Source organism: Neolamprologus multifasciatus, chromosome 11 (assembly GCF_963576455.1).
Source record: "Neolamprologus multifasciatus chromosome 11, fNeoMul1.2, whole genome shotgun sequence".
NCBI lineage: Eukaryota > Metazoa > Chordata > Actinopteri > Cichliformes > Cichlidae > Neolamprologus > Neolamprologus multifasciatus.
In genome coordinates, this window is record NC_140449.1 from 12843638 (window position 1) to 12855120 (window position 11483).

An 11483-nucleotide genomic window follows, 5' to 3' on the forward strand; every position below is an offset into this window, starting at 1 on the left:
TCTTGTTATTGTTTATAGCCAAAAGGAGGCGACAACCTCGTTTTATTTTAAATATATAAAAGACGTTTTTTTTACGGCAGCTTAAAAAGCTCTTTACATTATAGCCCTTTTTTTTCAAAGTGAAAATAATCACGAGAAAAGCCTGAACAGCAACTGTACACAGTATCGCGTGTGTTGAAAGGAAAGTCTGCATTGTCAGTGTTGTCCTTAAGTAGCTTCTCATCGTGCCCTGACAGGTCATGTAAGGACATTTTGGCACGCAGCCGGATCGGGAAAATGATGAGTTTACGGCCCGCCGCACACGCTGTTTGACACGCAGTTACTCTCTAAGGATATCACGGCTGAAAACAAGCTCACACCGAGTCCACTGTAGTGCTGTTAAATTGGGCATTTTGTAGCCTAAAATTTCTTCCAAAAATTTTAAGAGCACAGAGAGAGAGTCGCCGAGGAATGACGTCAGGACGTATTACATTGAATGATGACGCCGTTTGATCATTAAAAAAATCTGCCGTTAAAAAAAAATCAGAGAATTGGGTCAGCAAACAGCACGGTATGAATGTAACTCCGGTGGGTTCGTTCGGTGGTTCAACTTTGACAAAGAAGCCCCCGCTTTGGCGTGAAGTAACCTGCTCCGACGGGGAGAGAGGGAGATGTCCGGTGTTTTCCAGCATCTGCCAACGACAGCCGTAGCCGTTAGACCGGTCCGTCTGTCTGTCTGCGTCCCTCGGCTGGGTTTGGTAAGACCCGTTTGCCCGGATAACGTTAACGCTGCTGCGGTCCCGGGCCAGGCTCGGGTCTGAGCGGTTAGCCGGGGGAAAGCAGAGACGCCGACAGATACCACCAGAGAGGAGCTGAGAGCTGCTCTGCTGAGACCCAGGAAATCACTCCTCGCCTTGTCTCGACAGCCTGGTAGCAACACAGTGCACATTTCAGTAGTTCCAGTAAGTTTACCGCCAGACGTGATCAATAATTATGACTGGCCCGGCTAACACTGGCTAGTTGGCCCATTTCTTTGTACGTGTCGGATGCCTTAGAGTCGAACTAACCATATTTTGTTAAATAATTCGTAGCTTGAACGTGGCATTAATAATTATAACGAATGAGCTAGCTCACACCTCCACATTATTGAGTTGCTAACAGTTGATGCAAATGAGCGCATGATGGCAGAGCAGCGTAGCATGCCGTCCACACCTCTGTGTAATCTGTTAGGGTGACTTTCCCAGCAACAAGTCAGGAGAAGTTGGCTCAAAGCGTGTGCAGAGGCGTGTTAAAGGAAAATGTTTGCTTATTTGCTGTAGCACTTGTGTCACAGTCAACAACCTGGCATCCATAAGCTGTTAAGTTGAACTCTTAATTTGCAAAGATACATGCAAAGTGAATTCAAATATTATTTTTGAGCAGGAAATCTGTGCCTTAAAGCGAGATGTAAATAATGAAATAGATTATGATATGATCCCCCTACCATAATTGCTTTAATATATCCTGATCTGACTAATTTAAGTCATGTTAGCGGTCTTTTTTAAAGCCCTTGCCAAACTTATAGTCTCCACAACTACAAGATGTATTCTGAAGGCCTTCTCTTTAGACCTTGACAGGATGACGCCACACACTTCAAGATCACAGATGTCAAAGTTTAAATAAAACAGAACTCACTGTCACTTCCGAAGAAGGTTGTTATCACCGGCACCTAATCTCAAACACCTGACTCAAATTTTATGGATCTCCTTTGTTTATCTAAATGTAAATTTACTGTCATTTATTTGAATATCTTCTTCAGCTGGATTTAACTGTTTCAAAGCAGATCCAGTCTCTGCTTGTTCAGATTTTTTCACGTGACTGTATATGAGGATGCGGCCCCTTTTAAGTCCTGTATGATTATTTCTTGTTACCTTCTGTGCCCAGTGTATTATGTGTAACACCTGTTATTAATAGTCTAATAATAACCTGTTAATAACATGTCTACATGTACAACACATGTACACTGTCTGAATGCTGCTTGTTTTCAACAGTCAAATATACCACATGTATCAAATCACTCATCAAATATGATAAAAAAAAAAAAAGCTTAAAATTTTGCTGAATTTGCCTTAAAATGAGATTTTGTTTTTGACAATCTTCTCACTCTTTGAAGTTATGCTTGTAGCACCATGTTTGCTGTTGCAGTATCTCTCTTTTAATGTCTCTGGTATAAATTCACAAGTGTCTGTGATGACTTTAGGAGGCAGAGAACTCAGCTGATCGAGTTTTAGTTTCGCCTCACAATTTCATGCGGTTACATCATCATCTGAAGGACTGTGCAGTTCGTAGCCTGTGCAGTGCACTATGTAAAAATATAACTTAACTGGCCTAGTTGTCTCACTGTTATAACATCATCATTAAGTCACATCACACATCAAGTAATTAAAGACACATATTGCAGTATACTGATGAATGAACATGATGAATAACTTCATTCGAGATGAAAAAAGAAATCACCTCATGGGGACTTCATCTGCAGCATAGGGTGGAACTAACTCTGTTAATCAATGATTTGTTTGGGTGATTGTTTAATCTTAAATAGTGACCACTGCCGGTCAGCTTGATCCCATAGTAATGCTCTAAACTGAAATTGGTAACAGTATCAGAGGTTAACCCCACCGTCATTGACACTTTTACTGCTAGTTAAAGATGAAGTGAAAGTCTTATGTGGGTTTTATGAATCATATCCTGAAGGTAGTAATTGTACAAAGCTAGTGCAGCATGTGTAGCTCCAGTTCATAGATGTATCCTAAATGCATGACATTTAGGCAATCATTAAGCTTCTGTTTTTAAAATAGCACACTTGCTGAATGTTACAGACTGCGGTGTTGCAGCTTTCCTAAGGATTGCCCGTCCAAACTGGGGGCCTGAAGTCGTTTGTTAATAAAATCAAACACAAAGAATAAAAGAAACAATAAATAAAACCCTGTCCAGTCATTTTGTAAGAATAAGTTGGAGTTTTAAGCCTTCAGCGTAATTACGCTTTGTAATTAATTAAACCTGCATTCACTCAGGTTAAATAGCTTGGGCTTACTTGTAATGCCCTTCCCTACGTGCCTCTTTAAAACACTCAACTCAGTAACAAATGCACAGCTGAAAACTGAACTCCTGTCCCACACACAGTTTCTTACCTTTGGCAGCAAAGGAAAGATTTGATAACAACAACAGGAATGCCTAAGCAACAGTGGGCAGATTATTTGAATAACTGTTTTGTCTGTGTGTGTGTTTTTCAACAGAAATACAGAATTCAAGGACTTTAAAGTGGGAGCATGTTTGCTTGCGATATGTGAGTCTCGGCACTTCTGCCACGCATCTAGTTTTGCCGGAGAAGTAAAAAGTTTGGTTTGACAATGTCGAGCCGCCGGAAATCCACCACACCTTGCATGGTGGTGCCCTCTGATGTGGTTGAGCAGGAGCAAGAGGAGGTGGAGGAGAAAACAGAGAAAACGAAGGAGGAAGACGCTGGGGAGGAGGAGGAGGGAAAGGTGAAGGAGGGAACGGAGGAGGGGCTGACTGCAGAAGAGCTGGGGCAGGCTGTAGTTGTTGTTCCTGTTCCACCAGATTCAGGTGAGACTCTTTCTTGGTCTCTGTATACACAGATGTTCTGTAAATAATGAATGCTGCATTATTGTTACTGTTTATACTACAGATGAACCTGGTGTATCTACTGTAGACAACAGAGAGGCTGTCGGTCCGACACTGAAAAGCAGCACTACAAATCCTCCTGAGGATCTGAGCAGCGACCAGCCCACCCACGAGCAACAGTGTGACACCCCTGAGGAGGGGGGAGCAGACCCCGCGGCAGTTGCTGCCATCTCTCTCAGCAAGACCCCGATCATGAGGATGAAGACCAAATCTGAACCCAAGAGAATCGCTGTGTCCCTGAAATCGGCAGACGAGGCAGCGGAGGCTTTTGGAGGAGGTGGCGAGGGAGAGTTGGGTGGGGAGCAGGAACCCATTGAAGCTCCTCTGGGGCCGATGACGCCTGTGGAGATGCTCATGCACGACTCCATAAAGCTCGGGGGAGGCGGCTTGCTGATCACCCCTCAGTTTGAACAGCAGAGGAAGTCATCCATTTTAAATCCCACAGTCCTGCCTGCTGGTCTGGCACAGGTAGAGACACTATATAATGTCATGTGTTTTACAGCTGTACGAATTCCGATTTTACCAGTGCCTGTGAGCAATTAATGCATGTGGTGAGACCCAGCAGCAGTCTGTACCTAAAACCCGCTGCAAGCTTTTGGACAAAGGGTTGCTGTAATGTTAAATATCAACAGCATAATAGCAGCCCTTCAGCTGATAAATATTCATTGCCTCGTTCAGGAACACTTCAGCTGGTCAGAAGCCTGCCAAATAGAGCTTGGACACCATCTCTCCTTTAGCTGCTCTGCATGGATGACATTTCTCATTTCCATCCCTCTCTGTCTTTGTTCCAGGTGCTCTCTGCCTTCCAGGCCCAGCAAAACACAGCAACAGCTCAGCCCCAGCTGCTGATTCCACTTAGCAGCATCCCCTCCTACAGTGCCGCTATGGACACCAACCCTCTGCTGGGCACCACATATAAGAAGTTCCCTTACCCCTCCATGGCTGAGATCAGCAGCCTGGCAGCACAGACACAGTTCACAGAGGAACAGATCAAGGTACCTCTGCTCATAAAGCTTTCATGATTTCTTAGTTCTTATTTTGAATATTTTTCACACATTTAAGTAAGTAGGGCTAAAAATCTGATATATTGGTGATTCACCAATAAGGAATTCAGAGGCTCATTACTGATAATTACTTTTGTGTTATGGCCATCATTGTTTTTGTAGTGTAGTATTACTTGTTGTTTTACAAGTGAAAAGCTACCTCAATTGGAATTCCAATTTTTCATCTACAAACGGACTGTTTTAAAGTATACTTTAAAACAAAATATTAGAGTCAGATGTACTCGATCTGTGTCGCAGGTGTGGTTCTCAGCTCAGAGGCTGAAGCACGGTGTCAGCTGGACTCCAGAAGAAGTGGAAGAGGCCAGGAGGAAGCAGTTTAATGGCACGGTGCACACTGTGCCTCAGACTATCACTGTCATACCTGCTCACCAGCTGTCGGCTGCTGCTAACGGCCTGCAGTCCATCCTTCAGACCTGCCAGATAGTGGGCCAGCCTGGCCTCGTGTTCACACAGGTAGGTAAGGAAAAAACACGTGTTACATTTGACCCAGCCTTAACCTGGCTTGGGCTTCTCAGCTTTTCACCTTGTCTCAGGTACAATGAACTAGTCTGAATGAGTAGTAATGTAATGCAAAGAAAGGAGTAATCAATTACAAATCCATCTAAGAAGGTGTGCGCCTATGAATAGCTTTCCTGTCGATGTCACAGTGACGATTTGAAAATGAGCACATCACTTTAACTGTTTGAAAAACCAATTCCATAAAAGCTGGCTTGGATTGCATTCTGAATTCCAGTAATACTAAATTAGCCACTCAGAAACAACAGTACTGATGGACACACAGACTTCTCTCGTGCTTTTACACCCAATGTTGACGTTGCTTTGCATCTCTGGAACCGAGCCTCTTATACCAAATGCAGAACAAATAGGTGAATTATTACTCTCACTTTGGTGTGTGAGAACTGAATTCTTTTTGAGTGAGCTGGATGTTCTGACCTCTGTTGATTTTGGTCTTTAGCCAGACATGAGAGGAGATGGGAATTGAAGTCTTGCCAAAAAAGCCACTAGCACAAGTACATGAAAACATTACAGCGGTTAAACACTTAAAAACACTTTTGTTTTATAAACATGTTTTCCCTTTAAACAAAACATCATATCTCTGTCCCTTATTATTATTTTTTTCTGATGCTATGTAGGTTGGCCCAGGAGGCAACCTTCCAGTGACCAGTCCCATCACCCTGACAGTGGCAGGGTTGCCTAGCCAGTCCCAGAGCTCCAGCAGAGTTTCCTGCCAGCCCACCCTGACAAACAGTGAGCTGAAGCGGGCTACCACTATCCAGCCTCCCTCTCTTTCACCACAGGTGTGGAAAGCACTTACAGCTCAGTGCTACCAACAAGAACCTTGAATGGCTTTATAATCAGTACACAAAAATGACCTTGTGGTGTTTCTTTCAGCTAGAACTGTGTTGGAGAAAAAAAAAAGTAAATAAATGTAACCTTTTTCTTCTCTCTCTAAGGAGAACTCAGCCCTCAGTGTTGACACATTCAGCATGCGACCTAAGAAATCCAAAGAGCAGCTGGCGGAGCTGAAAGCCAGCTACCTGAAGAACCACTTTGTCACAGATGCTGAAATTGCCCGATTGATGAAACTTACCAACTTGACGAAAGGGGAGATCAAAAAGTGGTTCAGTGACACCAGGTACAACCAGCGCAACTCCAAGAACAGCCACGTCATCGTGTTTCACGACGGAGGTGGTAGAAGCGGGGGCACATGTAGCAGCGCTGCTAACACCACCATTGTTATCGACTCCAGCGACGAGACCCCGACATCACCCCATCCTCCACGTACACCTCCCGTGAAGGAGAAGGAGACCCGTCCCAAAACGTGGAACCCGTTTCCAGACTTTACCCTGCAGAAGTTTAAGGAGAAGACGCCGGAGCAGCTTGTGGTGCTGGAGGAGAGTTTTGAGAAGAACACCACACCTTCAGATGAAGAGCTGAGCCGCCTGAGGACGGAGACTAAACTGACACGGAGGGAAATTGACGCCTGGTTCACTGAGAGACGAAAAATGCCATCCGTCAGCACCTCGTCTCCAGATTCCTCTGAAGGAGGAAAAATAGAAACAGATGGAGCAAAAGCAGGAGAAGGGGGAGGAACAGGAGCAACGGCCTCTTCTTCACCACCTGCCTCCTCATCTCGAAAAGGTAGTCAAACTCCTCCTGGGAATCGCACCAAGCATTTGCCCAGCAGCAACAGGAAGGACATTAAGGACAAGAGTAAAAAGACTCCGGAGCAGCTCCATATTCTGAAAAGTGCCTTTGTTAGGACCCAGTGGCCCACACCAGAGGAGTACGATCAGCTGGCAGAGGAAAGCGGCCTTGCTCGCTCCTACATTGTCAGCTGGTTCGGGGACTCTCGGTATTCCTGGAAGAATGGAAACCTGAAGTGGTTCTTTCAATACCAAAGTGGCAACATCGAAGGACCAAACAGCGGAGGTGGGAGTAAACTGGGAAGCGGCAGTCGGAAAAGACGTGGGCGAAATCGTGGGTGGGGACGATCCCGAACCAGGAAACAGCCAAGAAGGTCCACTTCTTTAAGTTCGGATGTCGACAGGCCAACCCCATCAAAGAAGTTCAAGACTGGGAAGGAGATCCTGAAGGAGTACTACTTGAAGCACCACTTCCTCAATGAGCAAGATCTGGACGAGCTTGTCACCAAGACCAACATGAGCTATGAACAGGTAAGTCTTCTCCTAGGACCACCTTTCCTCTTAGGTGAGGAAAGTAAAATAATAATAATAACAATAATAACTGCAGAATTGAACAATATTTCTTCTTTAAAATCTCTTCCTATTTTAGCTCATCCAGCCAAATGGACGGATGCAATGGTGAGGCATCTGTCCATCCATCCTTCATAGTGCAATTCACAAGAATTATAAATATTGGTCAGATTTTAGAGAAACTTGCACAGCGATCACTTAAAAGGTCTTCACCTAAATTCTGCTCAGTGTCAGGGTTGTATTTATAGTTTTATAGACACGTTTCCCAAGAATCGCTACACCACCTAGGGATGGGTGTCCAACTCCAGGACTCAAGGGTCGTTGTCCTGCAGGTTTTAGATGTGTCCTTGATCCAAGACTGCTGATTTAAATGGCTAAATTACCTCTTCAACATGTCTTGAAGTTCTCCAGAGGCCTGGTAATGAACTCATCATTTGATTAAGGTGTGTTGACCCAGGGTGATATCTAAAACCTGCGGGAGACTGCCTTTAGAGGCCTGAAGTTGGAGTCCCCTGCCCTAGGTGGAGTAGCAATTTTTGGGAAAAGTGCCCATAAAACTATGAATATGATTATTTGTGTGCATTCTTGTAGATTTTAATTAACTTTAGTTTAATTATCTTTAGTTTGTGCAATATAGTTAGTATAGTAACAGGAAAACTTGTAACCTCCTTTCTGTTTGTCTGTGAAGGTTCTCAGTCATCCAGGTCATCGTAGTCTAAGGAGCTTGGGAAGAAAAGCTTCTTCAGAAGCTTCTCGGATGAGAGATGAAACGTCTTCAAGCAACTTAAAAAAGTCCAGACGCTTTTCTTTTCAAGCTCCTTAGACTCCTTTCTGTTCTTCACTCATTACAGTAGCCTGTGGACTGTGTTGGATTATGAGCTTGATAAGCTTTTGTATTATTGACATTCTGTTTTTTAAATACTTTGTTTTTACCTAAAAAAAAAACCCTTATGAGATGATTTGGTATACAGTGGTCCCTCGTTTATTGCGGTAGTTGCGTTCTAAAAATAACCCGCGTTAAGTGAAATTCACGAAGTAGCCAACTTTATTTTTTACAGTTATTATAGATTTTGTAAGGCTGTAAAACCCCTCACTACACACTTTATACACATTTCTCAGACAGGTACGAACATTTTCACACTTTTCTCTCTTGTTTAAACACTCTCAAACGTCCAGTATTATAGAATGAAACCAAAGGCACCCGTGGTTGCCTTTGACGGTGCAAAACGTTCCATCGGCATTGTTGTGTTTGTTGGGGAGAAAACTTACAAACATTCAGTGCAGCACTTCAGAGTCACACTGCTAGCGATCGAAGATTTGTGTGAATTTGACAAGCTGAACGCATTCTGTACTGTACAGGAGACACGGCACAGAGGAGATTGATTGACAGTGGTCTACAGCCAATCAGGACGCAGAACACAATGCGCTGTTAAAAAAAAGCATGCAAAATTGCACAAACAAAATCTGCAAAACAGTGAGGCTGCGGAAGGTGAACCGCTTTACAGCGAGGGGCCGCTGTATACTGTATAGACAAAATACTGGGCCACCTACATAGAACATCTAAAGGAGCTGCTCAGTTATTGAAATTAGTGCAATGAAGCTCCCAGTTGACACTGGGATGCTGATGTTAATGTCAAAGAAGGTTTGGATCTCTGCAATTACTGAGTCAGCAGAGCGCTCTGTAACTTTCACTTCACGGCGGAGTGTCTGTGGTTCCTAAACACTTCCACTTTGCTATATTACCACTTACCACTGATTGTGAAACAATGTTTTCAGTGACGAGATCCTATTACAGCACTACGCTTAAATTCAGTGATCTCTGCAGAACAACCTGCTCTTTTACAAATGTTTATAAAGGCCCTTTGCCATGCTAGTTACTTGATATTGTGCATCTGCTGCAATGACATTGAAAAAAAGCTGAATTCAAAGATTAAGAGATGTGGCCCAATAATGTATATTTAGTCAAAAGATAATGAGTTAAAGTACTTTTGCCTGCTCTCTTATTTCTCCATGGGTCACCGCAATGAATGAGTCCACTTAATTTGACACAGATTTGGTATTTGGCACAGATTTTTCACCACATGCCTTTCTTGAGGCAAACCTTCCATTTATCCTGGCTTCGGACCAGCACTATGCTAGCTTGTGACCCCCTGAGGCTAGGGTTGTGTCTCTGTGCCACTAGTTAAAAGATAATCAGGATTGTTACAGAAAACTTACTGAGGGTTGCATGGACCTAACTGGTCTTCATGTCATTAACACTCACTAGTAAAGTGAAAGTATTTTCAACCACCTCGAAGCTGAGAAATAACCTTCTGAGGTCACGACCTCCTCTTTCTCTGTTTGTCGAAAGGTGAGGGAGTGGTTCGCCGAGGTGCAGCGACGCTTGGACGTGGGGTTAGATCCTTTCCTGGAGCCGAGCGCACAGAGGACTGATGGAGACGAAGGAACACAGGAGGATGGAGAGGAGACGCAGGGAGAGTCAATGGCCACCGACGAGCAGACAGGCGCAGGGCAGGGAGATGAAGAAGATGAGGAGGAGGACGAGGAGGAGGATGGTGATGACACAGACGACAGTGAGGTTTGGGAGCCATCACGCAGCGTCAAGAAATCTTTGTCCGTTTCTGAAGACTAGCAATTGTGGGGAAGCGGGGTGAAGCTTAACTGAATGTTACAAGAAATACTGTTTGGAGGAATCGACGCTGGACGGCAGTTAGCTAGACCAAGTGTTTTTATCCACTGATTTGCATGTGTAGTTCTCCACATTCATTTGCTTTTCAAGCTGTTTCCGAGTCACGTCTATGTGACACTAAGACACGGACTATTAGCTTTAGCTCAATCTCTCACTGTAACTAAGGTGAAAACAAGAATCCGACCCCACACAGAGGCAGATGAAACTTTGATAACGCTTATAAAGCATCACCTACATAATGTTTATAAAGAGGAATGGCGTGAAATACAATCTTCAAGCTGAGCTGAGGATGACAACTGTCAGTGAGATAGGTATCCAAAAATATGTTGAATCCAAACACATCCATTAAAGCCTTTTTTTTTTAAAAAAGGAAAGCAAACTGTCTAAACGACAGATTTTGCTCCTTTCTAATTTGCACTCCTTGCCTGTTTAAATGAAGCTACTAAGCTGCCCCCTTTCACACACTGATGCTACTTTTCTTCTGGAAGGAGTGTTTGATAAGTTGTGAGCAAGGGCCTGAATTCAAATTTCAATTTGTAATTCTGTGAATGCCCACCCTCCTCTGAGCAGTTGTACTTAAAAAGGTGCTTGAAAATGTATCGCAGCTAGATGTCACTGCTGAGCAGTGTATCCAGTGAAACCAGCACATGACTGTGGGATTTCATTTAACCTGTTTTTTAGCACCTGTGAAGAGCAGATCAAGAGAATCAGCAGGTTATTCGAGCTGACATGAATTTGATGATCTGTGTGAAATGATATGAGAAAAAAGTACCTTAATGCTGAATGAATGCCAAGGCCAGGCATTAAATAACACAGGATGTCTATTCAAGTCTTCCCTTTATACTTGCTCATTGTTTCATTACTCTTATAGATAACACCTACAGGTCAGATGGGAAAGAATGCGTTTAATATGCACTGCTTTCACCTTTTGATAAAACACCTCCTGTGATCTGTTCTGACCTTTTTAAAGGGGCTTGTGTAGATCATGAGAATGAGAGCGTTTATGTGAAGTTGAATGTGTTGTCTTCTGGGCAGTGAGCTACAAAGGCACCATTTGTGCACTAAATAAGGGCCACTGGGAGATGGACCTCTGGTTCCAGTGAAATAACAATACAGACGCAAAACCTTTGCTGCAGTGTTTTACTAGTGGTGACCTTGTAAGTTTCCCTAAAATCGTGCAAATAAAAGCAAGCTCTCACCTTAACAAGACTGCAGTTAGGACCACATCAATGATATGAGGCCTGTGAATCATGATGGCTCTGGCTCGTACTTTAGAAAAATAAAAATAAAATAAAATAAAAACATTTAGGCAGTATTTCAAATAACAATCGGACTCCTTTCTGCACTGAA

The 11483-nt window shown here is 43.5% G+C and overlaps 1 protein-coding gene across 3 annotated transcripts; it reads left to right on the plus strand.

Annotated features, from left to right (window-relative positions):
* Positions 1–340: 340 nt before the first annotated feature.
* On the plus strand, positions 341–10491 carry zhx1 (zinc fingers and homeoboxes 1). 3 transcript variants are annotated; one of them, XM_085176004.1, is made up of 9 exons: positions 341–941; positions 3255–3585; positions 3668–4131; positions 4455–4658; positions 4965–5180; positions 5861–6025; positions 6182–7405; positions 7524–7552; positions 9795–9911. In XM_085176004.1, exons 2-9 carry the CDS (start codon positions 3369–3371, stop codon positions 9796–9798), a joined length of 2523 nt encoding a protein of 840 aa, XP_085032130.1. In that variant the 5' UTR covers positions 341–941; positions 3255–3368; the 3' UTR covers positions 9799–9911. The 3 variants fall into 3 exon arrangements, with proteins under 3 accessions (XP_085032130.1, XP_085032129.1, XP_085032128.1); XM_085176003.1 differs by lacking the exon at positions 9795–9911 and adding an exon at positions 8133–9775; XM_085176002.1 differs by lacking the exon at positions 7524–7552 and having other exon boundaries at positions 9795–10491.
* Positions 10492–11483: the final 992 nt, after the last annotated feature.

Coding starts and splice junctions, on each gene's coding strand:
- zhx1 (XM_085176002.1), top strand. CDS start 3,369: ATGTCGAGCCGCCGGAAATCCACCACACCTTGCATGGTGGTGCCCTCT. Junction 4,132..4,454: donor TGCCTGCTGGTCTGGCACAG/GTAGAGACACTA, acceptor TCTTTGTTCCAG/GTGCTCTCTGCCTTCCAGGC. Junction 5,181..5,860: donor CTGGCCTCGTGTTCACACAG/GTAGGTAAGGAA, acceptor GATGCTATGTAG/GTTGGCCCAGGAGGCAACCT.